Consider the following 22,985-nt stretch of genomic DNA (forward strand, 5'->3'; position numbering starts at 1 on the left):
GCTCTCATAATAGTGATATTATGAACCCTCATGTGAAAATGCTTTTGCAGTGCTCAACAGGTTTCAGAGCAATTTAGCATCTAATTCCAAGATGTTAGGCATTTTAAATTATTTCATTTTATCATTAACTGTTAAGTTCCCTTTCAGTGTTAAAATTCTATGAACCAAGATTATACTGAGTTTACTAAAAGTCAGGAATACCTACTCAAATCAAACCACAAGATTTTTTAGTTGGTATTTGTAAAGAACAAATATAATCTGTATGTGACTGTTTTGAAATTTCTCTATATGGAAAAAATGAAATTTCTATAAATAATATAATGAGGGAAAACTTTTACAGTTTAGCAATAATATGAGACAGGAATGAATATGGGAAACAAGTAGTACTGAAATCAGAAAAATGTCTATTAAAAAAGCTTAATGATCCCTAAGTTTTAACGGTTATTTTTAAATTCTGAGATGATGAGCTCTTTGTATATAACCTGGTTGGTCCCTGGGACTCTGAGTTTCTGTGTGACACCAGAACTGTATATATATTTTTCAAAATTTGTATTTTCTGTAACACACTAACTGACTTAATTTGTATGATCAGTTTATTCGAACACTGAAATTACATGGAACCATGAATAGGGAGTGAGATCTTGTTGATTTATACAGGTTAGTGTGATGCCCTAATATATCCCAGAGTAATTTGGGTAGAGAATAAAAAAGTATTTGCAAAGTCCCCTTGAGGGACTGAGGGGAAATGCAGAAATATTAAACTTCCCTACCTGGGGAACTCCAGATATTCTTGCAAGCGCTGGGGACTACCAACTTAACAGGCTGAGCCCTCGATCTTGGGGCTTGCCCTTATGTAACCTATTCCTGTAAAGGAGAAGCCAAGTCTACTTATAATTATGCCTAAGAGTCACCCCCCAGAGAACCTCTTATGTTGCTCATGGCCTCTCTCTCTAAGCCAATTTTGCAAATAAACTCACTGCCCTCCCTGAATGCTTTGGGACACAATTCCCAGAAGTGTAAATCTCCTTGGCTAGATGGAACATGACCTCAGGCCTAAGCCTGAGCCTGGACCCAGCACTATGGGATTGAGAAAACCATCTTGTCCAAAAGGGGGAAGGGAAATGAAGCAAAACAAAGTTTCAGTGGCTGAGAGATTTCAAATAAAGTCGAGAGGTCATTCTGGAGGTTACTTTTATGCATTATATAGATATGCCTTTTTAGTTCTGAGTGGATTAGAACAGCTAGAAGTAAGTACCTGAAACTGTTAAACTGTATTCCAGTAGCTTTGATTCTTGAAAATGATTGTGTAACTATATAGCTTTTACAGTGTGACCATATGATTATGAAAACTTTGTGGCTGATACTCCCTTTATCCGCTATATGGACAGACAAGTAAAAAAAATAAAGAAATAATGGGGGGGGATAAGGGGCATGGGATGTTTTGGGGATTCTTTTTCATTTACATTTTATTCTTATATGGTTTTTTTTGAGTAATGAAAATGATCAAAAATTGATTGTGATGATGCACAACTATATGATGAAACTGTGAACCATTGATTATACACTTTGGATGATTATATATGTGAATATATCTCAATAAAATTATATTTAAAAAAAAGGTTAATGATTAAAAAGATACAATTAGAAAGTTCTAGGCCCTTAAAAATAAAAACACATAAAGGAACTATGAATTATATACAAATTACAAGGAAAATATCAGGAAAAAAATTACTTTTTCTTTTTAATTCTAGGTTAAGGTAGGAGAGTATTACATGACACAGGAAATGTGGAATGAGGAAAGCACAATGAAAAGTAGCTATGTAATTGGCTGCACTTTCCACTTTGACAATTATTTCTGCATCCATTAAAAAAACCCTAGACCATTCATTCCCAAATGCAAACTGGATGGTCTGTTTGATTTGGCTATATCAGATAAATAAAACCTGCTATCACTACCTGTTAAATTCTTGCTTTTCCTCTCTAGTTCTACCTTTTTTCTTCTATTAGAGATGGATTTAACTAAAGGAAAATAAGAACAAGGTTGGACTGATGGTAATGGGAAAAAAAAACTGTGGAGAAAACTGAAGCAGCAGAAACAAGAAAATGCTTTTATTGGTTTGAGCAGAAAACAATGATGCTTCACAATTAATACACTAAAATAACCCACTAACATGGTACATATGAAAGACAAGGGGCCCTATCTAGGTCAATGACGAGGGACATGGAGAGGAAAGAATGATCTTGAAAAATAATTCTGAGTTAAATGGACAGGATGTAATTAATGGATGTTCACAGCAATTTTTGGCAAGAAGAAAACTGATTTGAATTTACTTTTAAAAATATTACTTTATGCTACTATATTTGTGTTTGCCACCTGAGGAGGTAAATATTCAGAATGGAAAAATAAAGACAATAAAGCTCTGAGATTGTGCATCCATATTTTATTCATCTTTATATTTAGCACTTAGCAGTTAACACAGAGTTAACATTTAAGTATTAACTATGTACTATATAGCAGGCTAAGAGTTTTATGCCCAGTATCTCATTTAATACCCATATCTACTACCCATTTTACAGATGAGAAAACTAAAGCTTAGAGAGAAAACTCACTAAATACTAAACACAGGGCTGGCTGACTCCAAAGCCTATGCTCTTAATACTGTTAAGAAAGTAGGTATTCAACAAATGGGTTGAAAGAATGCAATTTTTTTTTTGGGTGTTGTATGGAGTGATATATATGAAGATTATTAGAAAATTGTAATATTAATGTTGATATCAAGCATTTTTCCTCTTTTATAACAATCATATGATCTTCTGTTTACTTTTCCTTTACCAGATTTTTCTTTATAACTAGAATACTTGAAAAGGTGTTATGGACATTTAAGAAAGTTACTAAACTTATATATGATTGACAAAATTCTTATGTTGTCAGGTAATCCTGTTGTTGGAAATATGCCTAAACAAGAAGATAGGCATAAAGGGACACCACTGAACATGTGCTGGCACACAAAACAGTATTGACTGAAACTCTTACATGTTCCTTAGACTAAGCTGCTTGCAGGAATAAAAGTGTGGGCTCTGGGAGCATTTGACATACTGATGACAATCTCTATGAGAAGGTAAAAGGTAGGACTGCCAATGACAAGACTCAAATCGTAGGACTCACTCCAGTTACTAGTGCTATAATTTGTAAAAAAAAAAAAAAAAAATTCCTTTTTTCCTCCCTAGAGTGAAGGGCAGCAGTGTATTATTTTTGATGCTATCATCTAATTCAGTTTTGTGTTGTAGAAAGCATATTTTCTGATTCTCCAATTTTTCAATGTTTTATGTTATTTATCTCAGACTCAATCACATGCCAAATCTGTAGAATATAATTTTGTTCTTTAGTGTAGAATATCACCTCAGCTTTACAGGAAAGGGTTTAACAATATAAGCAAATTTAAAGGTCTGAGTTTAGCAACATGCTCAAAGACAACCTTTGTATGGTAGCAAAATCCAAAGAGTATTATGTAGACCACTTCAGGAATTTAAAAACCTAAACCAAGCAATGGGCAGAAACCTTTAATTCCTAGATAAGTGAAGCATTTAAAAAGAGAGCCCATGGTATCCAACAGTTACACCCTCAAGGATATTAAAAAATAAAATATTTTTGTCAAAAAATTTTTTTTCATACATTTTGACAAGATTCTATTGTTTTTCCAGTTCTAAGATGATGGGTTTGTGAGGTGGGGAATTTAGTTTGTCTTCTGAGCAGCTAGTAAATAGCCAGGAAAAGTACAGAACAACTACTGGGGCCACATCAATGACCAGACACATAGCGTACACTAGTCTGAACAAACTGGACCATCTGTGATCCCACCCAGAATCGTGACTCCCCCAAGCCGCAGAGGCTGGCACCCCCCCCACCCCTCCCACCCCCTCGACAGGTTGGTGACCAGAGAGGAAAGGAAAGACACTTTACTAACTAGCACTAGGGGCTGAGTTCAACCAAGCTCCAACTGTGGAATTAATTAACAAAATGTGACTACTGAAAATTGGCCCCCAGATCTGACAAACCTCGAATAGGAGATACAGTTACTAGTTTTTGTCCTGGCAAAACTAGTATGAGGGACAGAGGTTTTTTTTGGATCAGATAGCACAAAATACTTGAAAAGGTCTGGACCCTAAAAAAAAAGGGGGGGGACACATAGAACATGGAGATATTTTAGTAACCACCAACTTAAGTGCTTGATTAACAAACCAGAGGAACAGTGGGTCCTGCACTGAAAGGGATTTTTTTTTTTTTTGGCTTTGTTTCTACTGCTTAACTGCTCATTAGATACAACTTCAAGGCTTCTCAGGCTTCAACTGCCCAAGGCAAGGGTGGAATTAAGCTTGTCTGAGAGACAGAGAAGCTGGTCAGATAAAAGGAGTTAATTCCCTGGAGGCTGTGCCTGCCCCAGGAGAGGGGTGGGGCCCAGCTCAGGTGGAAACCCTCCCTTCAAGGAATTCAAGCACAGGGACTGTAAAACTGAAGCAATTAAAGCCAACCTACAACCTCTTCTCTGTCTCAACCACACCCCTAGCAGAGACAGTCTGCTGAAGTTAAAGGTACCAAATCACTTTATACTGGTGGGACCCACAGGCAAACAAGTGCCACATAATGAGCAGGATAATAAAAACAGAGTCTAGAGGCTTCATAGGAAAGTCTGTCAACCTGCTGGGTTTCACCCTCAGGGAAAACTGATGCAGGTGACTCTTTCCACCTGAGAGGAGGCCAGTCTGGTCTGGGAAAATCTGACTAGGGTCTTTAACATCTAAGTAGGACCCTCCTAAAGAAGGAAAATAAGGCTCCATAAAGGCAGGGCAAGAAACAAGAAACAAGAACTGAAAAATTCTGATCCATTAAACAAAACCTATGCTAGAGGTCTAGAACAAGCTGAACTGAATGTCAAGAACAGATAGAGAAAAACAATGGAAACCTACAATGGTAGATTTCAAGAGACAGAACATAGGATTTCTAAACTGGAGGACAGAACATCTGAAATCCGACAAGAAACAGAAACTATAGGAAAAAAAAATGGAAAAATATGAGCAGGGACTCAGGGAATTCAAAGACAATATGAAGTGCACGAATATACGTGTTGTGGGTGTCCCAGAAGGAGAAGAGAAGGGAAAAGGAGGAGAAAAATTAATGGAGAAAATTATCACTGAAAATTTCCCAAATCTTATGAAAGACTTAAAATTACAGATCCAAGAAGTGCAGCGTACCCCAAAAAGAACAGATCCAAATAGACATACTGCAAGACATTTAATAATCAGAATGTCAGAGGTCAAAGAGAAAGAGAGAATCTTGAAAGCAGGAAGAGAAAAGCAATCCATCACATACAAGGGAAGCCCAATAAGAATATGCGCAGATCTCTCAGCAGAAACCATGGAGGCAAGAAGACAATGGGATAATATATTTAAATTACTAAAAGAGAAAAACTGCCAACCAAGAATTCTATATCCAGCAAAATTGTCCTTCAAAAATGAGGAAGAGAATTTGTGACCAAGAGACCAGCTCTGCAAGAAATACTAAAGGGAGCACTAGAGTCAGATACGAAAAGACAGAAGAGAGAGGTAAGGAGAAGAGTGTAGAAAGAAGGAAAATCAGATATGATATATATAATACAAAAGGCAAAATGGGAGAGGAAAATATTATCCAAACAGTAATAACACTAAATGTTAATGGACTGAATTCCCCAATCAAAACATATAGACTGGCAGAATGGATTAAAAAACAGGATCCTTCTATATGCTGTCTACAGGAAACACATCTTAGACCCAAAGATAAACATAGGTTGAAAGTGAAAGGTTGGGAAAAGATATTTCATGCAAATAACAACCAGAAAAGAGCAGGATGGCTATACTAATATCCAACAAATTAGACTTCAAATGTAAAACAGTTAAAAGAGACAAAGAAGGACACTATATACTAATAAAAGGAACAATTAAACAAGAAGACATAACAATCATAAATATTTACGCACTGAACCAGAATGCCCCAAAATATATGAGGAATACACTGCAAACACTGAAAAGGGAAATAGACTCATATACCATAATAGTTGGAGAGTTCAATTCACCACTCTCATCAATCGACAGAACATCTAGACAGAGGATCAATAAAGAAATAGAGAATCTGAATATTACTATAAATGAGCTAGACTTAACAGACATTTATAGGACATTACATCCCACAACAGCAGGATACACCTTTTTCTCAAGTGCTCATGGATCATTCTCAAAGATAGACCATATGCTGGGTCACAAAGCAAGTCTTAACAAATTTAAAAAGATTGAAATCATACACAACACTTTCTCGGATCATAAAGGAATGAAGTTGGAAATCAATAATAGACGGAGTGCGAGAAAATTCACAAATACGTGGAGGCTCAATAACACACTCTTAAACAATGAGTGGGTCAAAGAAGAAATTGCAAGAGAAATTAGTAAATACCTCGAGGCGAATGAAAATGAAAACACAACATATCAAAAACTATGGGATGCAGCAAAGGCAGTGCTAAGAGGGAAATTTATTGCCCTAAATGCCTATATCAGAAAAGAAGAAAAGGCAAAAATGAAGGAATGAACTGTCCACTTGGAAGAACTGGAGAAAGAACAGCAAACTAACGCCAAAGCAAGCAAAAGGAAAGAAATAACAAAGATTAGAGCAAAATAAATGAAATTGAAAACACGAAAACAACAGAGAAAATCAATAAGACCAGAAGTTGGTTCTATGAGAAAATCAATAAGATTGATGGGCCCTTAGCAAGATTGACAAAAAGAAGAAGAGAGAGGATGCAAATAAATAAGATCAGAAATGGAAGAGGAGACATAACCACTGACCTCACAGAAATAAAGGAGGTAATAACAGGATACTATGAACAACTTTATGCTAATAAATACAACAATTTAGAGGAAATGGACAGGTTCCTAGAAAGACATGAACAACCAACTTTGACTCAAGAAGAAATAGATGATCTCAAAAACCAATCACAAGTAAAGAAATTGAATCTGTCATTCAAAAGCTTCCTAAAAAGAAAAGTCCAGGACCAGACGGCTTCACATGTGAATTGTATCAAACATTCCAGAAAGAATTAGTACCAACTCTCCTCAAACTCTTCAAAAAAATCGAAGTGGAGGGAAAGCTACCTAATTCATCCTATGAAGCCAACATCACCCTCATACCAAAACCAGGCAAAGATATTAGAAAAAAAGAGAGCTACAGACCAATCTCTCTAATGAATATAGATGCAAAAATCCTCAACAAAATTCTAGCAAATCGAATACAACAACACATTAAAAGAATTATACATCATGACCAAGTAGGATTCATCCCAGGTATGCAAGGATGTTTCAACATAAGAAAATCAATTAATGTAATACACCATATCAACAAATCAAAGCAGAAAAATCACATGATCATCTCAATTGATGCAGAGAAGGCATTTGAAAAGATTCAACATACTTTCCTGTTGAAAACACTTCAAAAGATAGGAATACAAGGGAATTTCCTTAAAATGATAGAGGGAATATATGAAAAACCCACAGCTAATATCATCCTCAATGGGGAAAAATTGAAAACTTTCCCCCTAAGATCAGGAACAAGACAAGGATGTCCATTATCACCAGTATTATTCAACATCGTGTTGGAGGTTCTAGCCAGAGCAATTAGACAAGAAAAAGAAATACAAGGCATCAAAATTGGAAAGGAAGAAGTAAAACTATCACTGTTTGCAGACGATATGATACTATACGCCGAAAACCCGGAAAAATCCACAACAAAACTACTAGAGCTAATAAAGGAGTACAGCAAAGTAGCAGGTTACAAGATCAACATTCAAAAATCTGTAGCATTTCTATACACTAGTATTGAACAAACTGAGGGGGAAATCAAGAAACGAATCCCATTTACAATTGCAACTAAAAGAATAAAATACCTAGGAATAAATTTAACTAAAGAGACAAAAAAACTATACAAAGAAAACTACAAAAAACTGTTAAAAGAAATCACAGAAGACCTAAATAGATGGAAGGGCATACCGTGTTCATGGATTGGAAGACTAAATATAGTTAAGATGTCAATCCTACCTAAATTGATTTACAGATTCAATGCAATATCAATCAAAATCCCAAAAACTTATTTTTCAGAAACAGAAAAACCAATAAGCAAATTGATCTGGAAGGGCAGGGTGCCCCGAATTGCTAAAAGTATTTTGAGGAAAAAAAACGAAGCTGGAGGTCTCACGCTGCCGGACTTTAAGGCATATTATGAAGCCACAGTGGTCAAAACAGCATGGTATTAGCATAAAGATAGATATATCGACCAATGGAATCGAATAGAGTGCTCAGATATAGACCCTCTCATCTATGGACATTTGATCTTTGATAAGGCAGTCAAGCCAACTCACCTGGGACAGAGCAGTCTCTTCAATAAATGGTGCCTAGAGAACTGGATATCCATATGCAAAAGAATGAAAGAGGACCCGTATCTCACACCCTATACAAAAGTTAACTCAAAATGGATCAAAGATCTAAACATTAGGTCTAAGACCATAAAACAGTTAGAGGAAAATGTAGGGAGATATCTTATGAAACTTACAATTGGAGGCGGTTTTATGGACCTTAAACCTAAAGCAAGAGCACTGAAGAAAGAAATAAATAAATGGGAGCTCCTCAAAATTAAACACTTTTGTGCATCAAAGAACTTCATCAAGAAAGTAGAAAGACAGCCTACACAATGGGAGACAATATTTGGAAACGACATATCAGATAAAGGTCTAGTATCCAGAATTTATAAAGAGATTGTCCAACTCAACAACAAAAAGACAGCCAACCCAATTACAAAATGGGAAAAAGACTTGAACAGACACCTATCAGAAGAGGAAATACAAATGACCAAAAGGCACATGAAGATATGCTCAATGTCCCTGGCCATTAGAGAAATGCAAATCAAAACCACAATGAGATATCATCTCACACCCATCAGAATGGCCATTATCAACAAAACAGAAAATGACAAGTGCTAGAGAGGATGCGGACAAAGAGGCACACTTATTCACTGTTGGTGGGAATGTCAAATGGTGCAACCACTGTGGAAGGCAGTTTGGTGGTTCCTCAAAAAACTGAATACAGAATTGCAATATGACCCAGCAATACCATTCCTAGGTATCTACTCAAAGGACTTAAGGGCAAAGACACAAACGGACATTTGCACACCAATGTTTATAGCAGCGTTATTTACAACTGCAAAGAGATGGAAACAGCCAAAATGTCCATCAACAGACGAGTGGCTAAACAAACTGTGGTATATACATACGATGGAATATTATGCACCTTTAAGACAGAATAAACTTATGAAGCATGTAATAACATGGATGGACCTAGTGAACATTATGCTGAGTGAGTGTAGCCAAAAACTAAAGGACAAATACTGTATGGTCCCACTGATGTGAACAGACATTCGAGAATAAACTTGGAATATGTCATTGGTAACAGAGACCAACAGGACTTAGAAACAGGGTAAGATAATGGGTAATTGGAGCTGAAGGGATACAGACTGTGCAACAGGACTAGATACAAAAACTCAAAAATGGACAGCACAATAATACCTAATTGTAAAGTAATCATGTTAAAACACTGAATGAAGCTGCATCGGAGCTATAGGTTTTTTTTTTGTCTGTTTGTTTGTTTGTGTCTTTTTTTTTACTATTATTATTATTTTTATTTTTTTCTCTATATTAACATTCTATATCTTTTTCTGTTGTTTTGCTAGTTCTTTTCCTAAATCGATGCAAATGTACTAAGAAATGATGATCATGCATCTACGTGATGATGTTAAGAATTACTGATTGCATATGTAGAATGGAATGACTTCTAAATGTTGTGTTAATTTCTTTTTTTTCTTTAATTAATAAAAAAAAAGTGAGGGAGAAATTAAAACATTTTCAGACAAAAACTCACTGGGAGAGTTTGTGACCAAGAGACCAGCTCTGCAAGAAATACTAAAGGGAACACTACAGACAGACACGAAGACAGAAGAGAGAGGTGTGGAGAAGAGTGTAGAAAGGAAGACTATGAGTAAAGGTAAAAAGAAGGAAAATTAGATAGGACATATAAAATCCAGAAGGCAAAATAGTAGAAGAAAGTACTACCCATGCAGTAATAACACTGAATGTTAATGGATTAAACTCTCCAGTCAAAAGACATAGTCTGGCAGAATGGATTAAAAAACAGGACCCATCTATATGCTGTCTCTACTCAAAGGACACGAGGCCAAGGACACAAATGGACATTTACACACCAATGTTTATAGCAGCATTATTAACAATTACCAAGAGATGGAAACAGCCAAAATGTCCATCAACAGACAGTTGGCTAAACAAACTGTGATATTTACATAAGATGGAATATTATGCAGCTGTAAGACAGAATAAAGTTATGAAGTATGTAACAACATGAATGGACCTCAAGGACATTATGCTGAGTGTGATTAGCCAGAAACAAAAGGACAAATACTGTATGGTCTCACTGACATTAGTGAATAAACTTGGAATATTTCCTTGGGAACAGAGACCATCAGGAGATAGAAATAGGGTAAGATACTGGGTAATTGGAGCTGAAGGGATACAGATGGTGCAACAGGACTGAATATAAAAACTCAGAAATGGATAGCACAATATTACCTAACTGTAATACAATTATGTAAAAACACTGAATGAAGCTGCATATGAGAATGATAGAGGGAGGAGGGCTGAGGCATAAATGAAATCACAAAGAAAGATAGCCAATAAAGATTGAGATGGTATAATCTAGGAATGCCTAGAGTGTGTAATGATAGACAGTAAATGTACAAATTTAAAAAATGTTTTTGCATGAGGAAGAACAAAAGAATGTCATTACTGCAGTGTGTTGAAAATAGATGGTACTTAATAGTTTAAAATTTCAAGTAATGTGTGAGACTAAAGCAAAAAATGTTTAGGTGGTACAAATCTATACTTTGACTAGTGCATCTCCTAATATAACTTATATAGATAATTGATTGAACACCTTAAGTATATGGAACTTTGTATAGGACATGAGATTTTGTTGGTTTGTCCAGGTGATGCCATGATGAATCCCAGAGTGATTTGATCAGTGAGTGGAAAAGTATTTGCAAAGTATCCTTCGGGGAATGGTGAGAACGGGGAAAAACTCAACTTCCCCAAGTTGAATTCTTGATATTCTCACAAGCAGTGTGGACAACCAAAGCTATAGACTGAGCCCCCAATCTTGGGGTTTGTTCATATGAAACTTAACCCCACAAGGGATAGGTCAAACCTACTTAAAATTAAGCCTAAGAGTCACCCCCAAGAGAACCTGTTTTTTTGCTCAGATGTGGCCTGTCTCTCCAGCCAATACAGCAAGCAGACTCACCACCCTCCCCCTATCTACGTGGGACATGACTACCAGGGGTGTGGATCTTCCTGGCAGCGTGGGACAGAAATCCCAGAATGAGCTGAGATTCAGCATCAAGGGATTGAGAAAACCTTCTGGACCAAAAGGGGGAAGAGTGAAATGAGATAAAGTATCAATGGCTGAGAGATTCCAAACAGAGTCTAGAGGTTATCCTGGAGGTTACTCTTACGCATTAAGTAGATATCACCTTGTTATTCAAGATGTAGTGGAGAGGCTGGAGGGAACTGCCTGAAAATGTAGAGCTGTGTTCCAGTAGCCATGTTTCTTGATGATGACTGTATAATGATATAGCTTTCACAATGTGACTGTGTGATTGTGAAAACCCTGTGTCTGATGCTCCTTTTATCTACCTTGTCAACAGATGAGAGGAACATATGGAATAAAAATAAATAAGAGGGGGAACAAATGTTAAAATAGATTTAGTTTGAAATGCTAGTGATCAATGAAAAGGATCAGTAAGGGGTATGGCATGTAAAATTTTTTTTCTTTGTTTGTTATATTTTTCTGTTGTCTTTTTATTTCTTTTTCTGAATTGATGCTAATGTTCTGGGAAATGATCATGATGATGAATATGCAACTATGTTATGATAATGTGAACTGCTGAGTATATGTGTTGGGAATGTTTGTGTTTCTTGTAATTTTTTTTAATTAATAAAAAATTAAAAAAAAAAAGAACAGATAGAGAACAAAGCCATCCAGCAAGAAAATCCTAGCTAAAGGGGTGAAAACAATCTCCAAAATAAACTAATTAAGGAAATTAAATGCCTAGACACCAGCAAAAAAAAAAATAAAAAATAAGAAGGAGTCATAGTAGGAAAACTGAAGATATGGCCCAAAAAGGAACAAACCAACAATTCAAATGAGATGCAGGACTTGAACCAACTACTTCAGGATGTTCAAACAGACATGGAAAAATCTCATCAAAAATCAAATCAATGAACTGAGGGAGGATATAAAGAAGACAATGGGTAAATAAAAAGAATAAAAAATAAAAAGTCTGAAAAAATCACAGAACTTATAGGAATGAAAGGCACAGTAGAATAGATGAAAAAACAATGGAAACCTACAATGTTAAGATTACAAGGGGTAGAAGAAAAGATCAGTGAACTGGAGGATGGAACATTTGAAAAGCTAAAGAAAATATAGGGAATAGAATGGAAAAATATGAGCAGGGTCTCAGGGAATTGAATGACAACATTAAGTGCATGAATATATGTGCTGTGGGTGTCCCAGAGGAGAAGGGAAAAGGAGGAGAAAGACTAACAGAGGAAATTACACTGAAAATTTCCCAACTTTTATGAAAGACTTAAAATTACAGATCTAAGAAGTGCAGCATACCTTAAACACAATAGATCCAAGTAGACATACTCCAAAACACTTATTACTCAGAACATCAGATGTCAAAGAGAAAGAGAGAATTCTGAAAGCAGCAAGAGAAAAGCAATCCATCACATACAAGGGAAGCCCAATAAGACTATGTACAGATTTCTCAGCAGAAACCATGGAGGCGAGAAGATAGTGGTATGATATATTTAAGATTCTAAAAGAGAAAAACTGCCAACCAAGAATTCTATATCCAGCAAAACTGTCCTTCAAAAATGAGGGGGAAATTAAAACACTTTCTGGCAAAAAAATCACTGAGAGAATTTGTGACCAAGAGACTGGCTCTGCAACAAATACTAAAGGGAGCACTGGAGATAGATAGGAAAAGACAGCAGAGAGAGGTGTGGAGAAGAGTGTAGAAATGAAGACTATTAGTAAAGATAAACAGAGAAAAAAATTAGATATGACATATAAAATCCAAAAGACAAAATGGTAGAAGAAAGTACTGCCCTTACAGTAATAACACTGAATGTTAATAGATTAAACTCCCCAATCAAAAGATATAGATTGGCAAAGTGGATTAAAAAAACAGGACCCATCTATATGCTGTCTACAGGAGATACATTTTAGACCCAAAGATAAACATATGTTAAAAGTGAAAGGGTGGGAAAAGATATTTCATGCAAACAACAATCAGAAAAGAGCAGGAGTAGCCATACTAATATCTGACAAATTAGACTTCAAATGTAAGACAATTAAAAGAGACAAATAAGGGCACTCTGTATTAATATAAGGAACAATTCAACAGGAAGACATAACAATCATAAATAATTATGCACAGAGCCAGAGTACTCCAAATACATGAGGCAAACACTGAAAAGAGACACATCTACCATAATAGCTGGAGACTTCAATTCCCCACTCTCATCAATGGACAGAGGATCAATAAAGAAACAGAGAATTTGAATAATACAATAAACGAACTAGACTTAACAGACATTTATAGACCATTACAACCCACAACAGCAAGATGCACCCTTTTCTCAAGTGCTCATGGGTCATTCTCAAGGATAGACAATATGTTGGGTCACAAAGCAAGTCTCAATTTAAAAAGATTGAAATCATACAAAACACTCTCTTGGATCATAAAGCAATGAAGTTGGAAATCAATAACAGGCAGAGGGCCAGAAAATTCACAAATATATGGAGGCTCAACAACACACTCTTAAACAACCAGTGGGTCAAGGAAGAAATGACAAGAGAAATAAGTAAATATCTCGAAGCAAAGGAAAATGAAAACACAACATATCAAAATTTATGGGATGCAGTAAAGGCAGTATTAAGAGGGAAATTTATTGCCTTAAATGCCTATATCAAAAAAGAAAAAAGAGCAAAAATTGAATAATTAACAGTTTACTTGGGAGAACTAGAGAAAGAACAGCAAACTAACCCCAAAGCAAACAAAAGGAAAGAAATAACAAAGATTAGAGTAGAAATAAATGAAATTGAGAACGTGAAAACAATCAAGAAAATCAATAAAACCAGAAGTTGGTTCTCTGAGAAAATCAATAAAATTGATAGACCCTTAGCAAGGTTGACAAAAAGAATAAGAGAGAGGATGCAAATAAATAAAATCAGAAATGGAAGAAGAGACATCAACTACTGATGCAGAAATAAAGGAGGTAATGAGAGGATATTATGAACAACTTTATGCTAATAAGCTAGACAATGTAGATGAAATGGACAACTTCCTAGAAAGGCATGAACCACCAAAATTGATTCGAGAAGAAACAGATGACCTCAACAAACCAATCACAAGTAAAGAAATTGAAGTAGTCATTAAGAAGCTCCCAAAACAGAAAAATCCAGGACAGGATGGCTCCACATTCTACCAAGCATTCAAGAAAGAATTAGTACCAATCCTGCCCAAACTCTCCAAAAAAATTGAAGATGGAAGGCTACTAACTCATTCTATGAAGCTAACATCACCTCACACCAAAGCCAGACAAAGATACTACAAGAAAAGAAAATTACAGACCAATCAATCTCTCTAATATATCTATAGGCAAAAATCCTCAACAAAATTCTTACAAATGGAATCCAGCAACACATTAAAAGAATGATACACCATAACCAAGTTGGATTCATCCCAGGTATACAAGGATGGTTCAACAAAAGAAAATCAATCATGTAATACACCATATATCAACAAACCAAAGCAGAAAAACCACATGATCGTCTCGATTGATGCAGATAAGGCATTTGACAAAATTCAACATACTTTCTTGTTGAAAACACTTCAAAGGATAGGAATAGAAGGGAACTTCCTCAACATGATAAAGTGAATACATGAAAAACCCACAACTAACATCATCCTCAATAGGGAAAGACTGAAAGATTTCCCCCTAAGACCGGGAACAAGACAAGGATGTCCACTGTCACCATGGTTATTCAACATTGTGTTGGAAGTTCTAGCCAGAGCAATTAGACTAGAAAAAGAAATACAGAGCATCAAAATTGGAAAGGTAGAAGTAAAACTCTCACTGTTTGCAGATGATATGATACTATATGTTGAAAACCCCAAAAAATTCACAGCAAAACTACTAGAGCTAATAAATGAGTACAGCAAAGTGGTAGGTTACAAGATCAACACTCAAAAATCTGTAGTGTTTCAGAACTAAATATTTCTGCAGTCTTCTGGCATTTATCTTTCTAGTGTGATATATAAAGGTATAATTAAGAACTCTGTTAATCTAATCAAGTTTGCTGTTAGCTGTGTATTAGCAGTATAAAAGCTATATATACTATATGGTCTTGCAACAATTTTAAAGCCTCTGCATAATCGATTTAAGAAATGTGTGACACTTTTGTTTTTAATGGAGTTTTAAAATTATCATTTTAGGTTTAACACGTAGATATTCGTACAGTTGACTTTTTGACACAGTAAGGGCAAAAATAACTTTCTGACTTTTTTTTCTTCTGCATAAGTGGAAAGGGGATTTTTCACATATAAGTGGCCTAACAAATATTTTCAAAAGAACTTTATCATTGTGCAACTAACAACAACTACCCTTAATTATGATGACAGTTTCTTATTGGTGTGTGAAAGATTATTCTAGCAACTATTGCAGTATAATACAGTTGAATGATTTCTACCCCCTATGCAATTATTCCATCACCCAGATAATTTACAGTTCTATTAATGGTGAGGTTGATAACGATTACTGACAAAAAATTAAGACAAAAAAAAAAAGAATATTATTTAGTGTGGCCATCTTACATCCTTATGTCTCCTTTAAAAAGCTAATATGTATATGCTCTGGGATACAGATGTTATTTTGTTGTCACAGCACTACAATGAAATTCATAAACAAAAATTTAAATTCATAAAAAAAAGATTCTAATATTAACCATCAAGACCAGTTACCAAATAATAAAAGAAATTTTAGGGGACCATGTACATAAGAGTATGTACTAGACAGCCCTAAATTTATGAAAAGAATGTGGTTTTTTTGCTTAACATTTTCTTAATGAAAAAAAGTATTAAAAATAGTGGGGGGCTCCCAATGTCAAAGTCTATTTAATGAGTAATTCAACTTTAGTACAGTTTCTCATTATTTCATTGGCCCCTCAACTTTAAGAATAGAATATTCTTTTTCCTTTCTCTAATCTGGTTGGAAATGGTGGTGGTGGCAGCAGAGGCAGGGGTATACAAATTCTTCTTTTCAGGGATAGCCCACTATTTTCAAGGACCCAAGGAAAGGATTATCTTCCTCCTTCCCACCTGTACCTGTATTATCAGCAATAACATGAAAAGGAGTCTGAACAGAAATGAGAAAAACTAGAAAATACAAAACAATACCTCTTTATTATATCTGCAATTTCTTTAAAAAGCGCCTTCTCATCAGGAGCATAGGTAACTTCTAGTCCTGTAATTCCAGATCTAATAAGTAATGGTGCCTGACAGCTGATATCTAAGAAACAAATAAAAATGTTCATGATATATACCTGTGTAAGTAATATTATCGCTTACTTTTGTGGGAAATTACACTACTGAAATATTTCAAATTACAGAGCATTCATTCTCCAAAGTAAAAATATAATTAACTCAATTTCTTGAACATTTTCTTAAAGGTTCCTAGTTTAATATGCAACTGAAAGTTCACATTTCATGTTTTTAATTATTTTCTTGAAAAGCCTACATTCATAAAATTCCCCCCAAATATATTACCCATAAAGAACTTTTATTACTTGTTTTCCTGTCTTTACTTCCTAATAGGAAGAGATTTAATTCATAAAGAATATTTTAATCAGTGGTATGCTGGAAAATATTTAACAACCAGCTTTCTGGGGGGAAAAAAAGCCCTGATTTGTGGCATTTATCTATTTCCATGATGTAAAGATTTCCAACCATGGTTGATTTCAACTGGCTTGTGAGCTGGCATAAATACGCTCATGTGCCACCAAGTAAACTGCAAATCCCTATATGGTTTTGTTTTCTGCAAAGACTATGTCCTTAGTTGACTGAATTCATCTGTAATGTTTACCATTTAAATTTATGATGTTTTATAAAATGTTTTATATGGGATACTCTATGAAGACCCTCTCAACCAAAAATATATGTATTTTGAAAAAAGATATAAACAAAGTTAGAATATATTTTAAAAGTCTATGTATAAACCATTAACTTACTCACAGCAGTAAACTTAACTTCCTAAAGCAAAAAAAAAACCCCTCTATTAGCAAATGAATATTTGAGGAAGACTGTCTCCCCAACCTAGAGATAGGTTATTTGGATTCAGTATTAATAACTGTTATTTTATAAAATAATATTTATAATAAGTTAGATACGCTAATTAGAAAGTTTGAGATCCTATATTGTACTGCTTCTGATTTTTTTTTTCTCATACATGGGCAGGCACCGGGAATCGAACCCGGGTCCTCGGGCATGGGAGGCAAGCATTCTTGCCTGCTGAGCCACCGTGGCCCGCCCTGCTTCTGATTTTTGACAACAATTCAAGTAAGAATAATGAGTCCAAGACAAAGTTAAGCAAGACACTTCCTTGTGCCCACCTCAGCAAACATTTTAGAAAGGATTTTTCTGCTTACTTGGTTTAGATCTCCAAGCACAGAGATTATCCTATTAAAAGGCTCACCTAATGGTAGGAAAGTATATAATTAATATTAAATGACAATACCTTGACCAGAGCCTATCTTGTCTTTATCAATCACTATTACACCTGTGAGTTCTGTTTTGTCTGTATCTGGTAGTGGAGCGTCAGATGAGATGCAGTAGAACAGAGCACAAATTGGATCAAATTCAGGATCTGGTTGTAAGTCTCGTCTAGTTCGAGCATGTAACTCCACACTGATTAAGGTAAGATTTTGTACCTATAAAAAGAAATAGAAATTATGTCTCAAAGAAAAAAAATGCTGAAAGGAGCATTTTTCACTAAGACTCTAAAGAAATATGAGTGTAAAATTACAGACAAAATAATGCTAAAGGACATGGTCACAACTTAATACTCTACAGAGTAAAACTAAAGATTTTTACTTTCAAGATTAGACTAAATCAATCCAAGTGTTTCTTTCAGAAATTCTGCTCAAGAAATGGCAGTACATACTTCAAACTATTTGTTTAAGATACATACAGTGTCTCTTGATTCCCATTTGAGAAACAGAATAACTATGCCAAGTGGTTGCACATTCAAACTAAAGTTTGTTACTTTTTACTTTTTTCCCAGTTAACTATATAGTTTTATCAATAGTTTAAACTAAAGAGATGTTTCTTAGTTTAGATTTCCTACTTATCAGTTCTCTACTACCTGAGGGCTGCTTAAATTTAGACGTTTGCATATGTAGACAGATTTACAATTAGTTGTTCCTGAAAAAAATCATAAGAACTCTTCTGGTATCAATTACAACCAGATTTTTCCCCAGAAACATTTTGTCTTTGGCAAAATTTAATATTTTGCTTTTTACACTTATTATCCTATGTTAATAACTATTCAAAACTGTAATTCTTTAGTCTTCCTTTTAAAATCAAGACCTAATTAGTAGAAACTCTGAATAAGAAAAGTAAAATATAGTTGAGCCACAAAGGCTAATTAACTAATGATTATAGCTGGAATAATAGTTCATAATTTTATCCTGTACATATACACAGCATTGGGAAATAGTGGACTATTGCTACAATACTGGCAATTATTCAGATCATATAAAATTTATAAAGGATTTATATTGTGCATTTATCTTTCATGCAACCTGTTGAAGAAATGTGAACGTTCAGCTCTTTCTAGTAGTGGGAATATAATTTGGCAACTCTCTCTGAAGGACAATTTAGAAATATCTATCTAAATTAAAAATGAACATATCCTTTGATCTAGCAATTCTACTCCTGAGAATTAACCCTTCATTTGTACCGAAACATGTAGCAAAAATGTATACCTGAAGACATTTATTCAAATTTGTAATAGCAAAAGACTGGAAAAACCTAAATATCTATGAGTTGGGGACAGGTTACATAAATTATATGGCATCCATAAAGTCTACACACTGTGGAATACTTTGTATATAACTTTTAAAACTTTCAAAACAATGAACTAAATTAATATGGAAAGGTCACCATAATACTTGATAAATGGGACCAGTGAGTGTAGTATGCATCTGTATCTATAAAATGTAAGCACATTCACAAAAAATTTCTGCAAAGAGACATAAAAACATAGAACTGTTATTGCCTCTGGGAAAGGAAACTGGGAGCCTGATATGGGAGGCAAAGTTACTTTTATTGTAAATCTTTTCATCCTGATGGAATTTTTTTTACCATGTATATGTAATACTGTGTATTCACTAGCCTATTTGTTATTAGATATTTTTTAAAATATAAAGAACATTTATTATGCATGTATTAAGGCATAAAGTATAATAAAACAATCATCAAATCCACCACCTTCCTTAAGAAATATTGTTTGCTGTTTCTGTTTTAAAAAAATCAAACAAAGCAAAATAGGGAGTTAAGGGGAAAAACTTTCACTTTTAAGTGTACACTCTTCATGACTTTTTTTTTATACACCTAAGCATGCATTTAGTAAATACAAAATTTTAAAACACAAAATCTCTCCCCCAAACCAAACCAAACAAGTTTAATTAGAAAAGGATGAACATGTGGAAAGACTGCGGAGAAGATTATGAGCACAACTATAGGTAAAGAGTCTAAGAGGTTAATGGTACTATTTATTTACCAGGCCAGATTTCACACTCAAATTTTGCCTTTCTATTCTTTATATAAATGCATTACTGCTCTTTGGGGCATTTTTTCAGCAAACAATTGGAGAGAGATTTACTGAGTACAACTAGACAAGGAATAACTCAGAAAGGGGGATAAGGATTACACTTATCTTGAGTATTTGTATATAAAAGGAAGAGAAATTACACCCCTGTAATGGGAAACAGGAAGACAAAGTTATAGGCACAATTTCTTTAGGAAAAGAACAGAGAATAGTGCAGATTTTTTTGGTCTCATTCCCTGATTTGACCACGAGGTGGCTGTTTAGAACTGCGCCCTGAGATGAAAGCCTGTATGGGAAGGACACTATCAGCAACCAGTCAGATTTCCTGACTAATTTTAACTTCAAGAGGGCTCATGATTCTGAATTGAGTTGTGTATAATAAAGTAGGAGTAAAAGCAGGAAATCATGGTTTTCAAATAATAAAAGGATAATCAAATGTAAGAAGTCTTTTTTGCTAAGGTCTATGAAGTTAAGGCTAACAGCCAAATTTGCTTTAATAAATACTTTTCTTAAAAGTATTTCTTTTAATTTTCTAATTTTGGATAAGATAAAATATCTTATCTTATATCTGATAAGATATTTATTCCTGAGTTTACCACTTGATTTATCTGGACTTTAGGGGCTAGTACAGGGCCAGAAACAAAATAGGAGCAACAAGCATGTTGCTGAACGAAAAAATGCACGAATAAAATAAGTTTTTCAATAGGGAGGAGAGGAAATGCAAATTAAAACTCATTATTAAAGGAGTTTCATTGAGAGGCTATGGGTCTGTGGGCTGACGCTTAAGATGGGGACAGCTCTTAGCAGGGGAAGCAGTACAGCTTACATAGGCTGGTTGGAAAGGGAGGTGGTTTTCACTGTCTAGCTTGGGAGTGAGAAAATGGCAAGCTAAACGGGGAGTTATCACAAGCTTGAAGCTGCAAGGGCTGTTAACTGCTGGAGGTGGGGATGCTGGACAAGGGGGGCTATGGCAGGAATGCAGCTGCCAGAGGGGATGCAAGGACACTCATGCCACTGACTACCTTGTGTGCTGGGGCAGGTTTGGTTTTACACCTTCTGGGTCCTTCTGGAAGTTATGAGTGGGGGAAGTTTCTTGGAATGCTTGCTAAGGGTTGGTTAATTCAAGGGGGTAGGGGTTCTACCTAACATGAAAAGTGAGTAATATTAGTCTATGTTGCAATTTAATTCTTAAAAAAAAGATTCTCAGTTCAAATTTATGGGAAAAGTGAGTACAATATTTACATTTTTCTTTTATTTGATGCTTACCCAATCCTTAGAATAGTTAAGATATAGGTGATTAGAGACCCCCTTCACACAAAAAAAGCCATTAAAAATCCAATCACAACTTAAAGGTGGTTTATTAATTATCTGTTCCAAGGACAAAGACATAAAACAGCCCTATACACCAGCAACTATCCAATAAAAATATGAGAGCCACATAGGTAATTTTTAATTTTCCAGTAATGTTTAAAAAAGTAAACAGCTGAAATTAATTTTAAAATATCTTGTTCTTTATATATCTAAAGTATTACCATTTCAACATATAGATATACATAAATTGATATATTTTACATTCTTTTCCCTGTTAAGTCTTTGATGCTTTGAAATATATTTTACATTTACCTCAATTCAGATGCTAACTTTTCTATGGAAATAACTGACTTGCAGTTAAGAGTTCATTAAATTTACATTTGAAAAAGTAGTTTTATAAACCTAACTTGTTTCAAAAATAAAGGTTTTCCAATAACTGAACTGAATATTACTTTTTAAATCTAAGTTAAAATTAAATAAAATTTAAAACACAATTCTTCAGTTGCATAAGTCAAATTTTAAGTTCTCAATAGCCATGTTGCTAGTGGCTTCCATACTGTATACTGCCAGTATAAACAGTATACTTTGATTTCCAAGTTACTGCCAGTTAGATATGTGCTTTAAATTGTATTTTCTGAAATACAGGTAAATTTGTAGAGACCCAACACACATTCTCTCCAGTTCACACTGTAACTAACAAACATTTTTGAAAAAACAGCTTCCCAGTTTTTGGCATATGGTCTGTGGTGTGAAAGTAACAGGTTACAGAGATTATGAAAGGAAAAGGATCCATCCTCTTTTGTAGCAAGTTCTCTAATCACTGAGCCAAACAAACAGAAAATACAAGTAAATATCACATTTGAGTAAAGAGAATAATAATATACAGACTTTCCAATGGTTCAAAATTGTTTTCTAGTTTTAGCATCTACAAAGTGAATTTCAAAGATTTAGGAAAGTTGCAAAATCATAAAGCAATATCAGCAACTGATGGCCGTCTTCTCTTAAAAGTTTAAGTAAATAAAATAGTAAAAGTAATAAGAGCAAAACAGAGATGAACAAAGATAGACCTCAATGTATCCTTTACTCATTAAAAAATTTCCATACTTATTCTATAGAATAAAATATGAATTAAACATCGTGTATGTCAGCTTACTATTGCCATTTTACCTCATGTAAAGCTTTTGCCTCCTGCAAGTTTTGTACGCTGACTTTGAAACCATAAGTATTGTTTAAAGATGGTCCATCAATCTGAGAAGTTTCTTTCTTTGGAGTATTTACAGTTGCAAACTGATTCTATTAAAAGAAACACACATAGCCAGAAAAGGATAAATAAGCAATCTTTTCTTTCTTTTGATTACTTTTTCCCACTTAGATAATACACTCTATGTATTTAGTAATAAATTATAACCTAATATCATCTCTTTAAGTCCAAAAAGAAACTGTTTTATTAACATTCTTTTCATGCTAGTAACTAAAGATACCAGAACTAGACATAGGTACAAGTATATGAAATAACCGGTAAGCAAACTATATGTTGATCTCACTTATATGCTGAGTTTACAAACCCTAAGTACCGAA

General features: G+C 34.6%; 1 protein-coding gene across 8 annotated transcripts in view; it reads right to left on the reverse strand.

Annotated features, from left to right (window-relative positions):
- The window catches only part of REV3L (REV3 like, DNA directed polymerase zeta catalytic subunit), a 227,730-nt gene that overhangs the window by 65,466 nt on the left and 139,279 nt on the right, over window positions 1–22,985 (reverse strand). For all 8 annotated transcript variants that reach the window (XR_013176357.1, XM_077162672.1, XM_077162671.1 and 5 more), the window contains 3 exons: window positions 22,575–22,700; window positions 18,003–18,195; window positions 16,667–16,778 (listed from right to left, as the gene is read on the reverse strand). Coding sequence is in view for 7 of the 8 variants with exons in the window: in XM_077162672.1 (XP_077018787.1) it covers window positions 16,667–16,778; window positions 18,003–18,195; window positions 22,575–22,700 (431 nt within the window). In the remaining variant the exon portion in view is untranslated. The remainder of the gene's footprint in view (window positions 1–16,666; window positions 16,779–18,002; window positions 18,196–22,574; window positions 22,701–22,985) is intronic.

This window comes from Tamandua tetradactyla, chromosome 5, assembly GCF_023851605.1.
Source record: "Tamandua tetradactyla isolate mTamTet1 chromosome 5, mTamTet1.pri, whole genome shotgun sequence".
In the NCBI taxonomy this organism is placed as follows: Eukaryota; Metazoa; Chordata; class Mammalia; order Pilosa; family Myrmecophagidae; genus Tamandua; species Tamandua tetradactyla.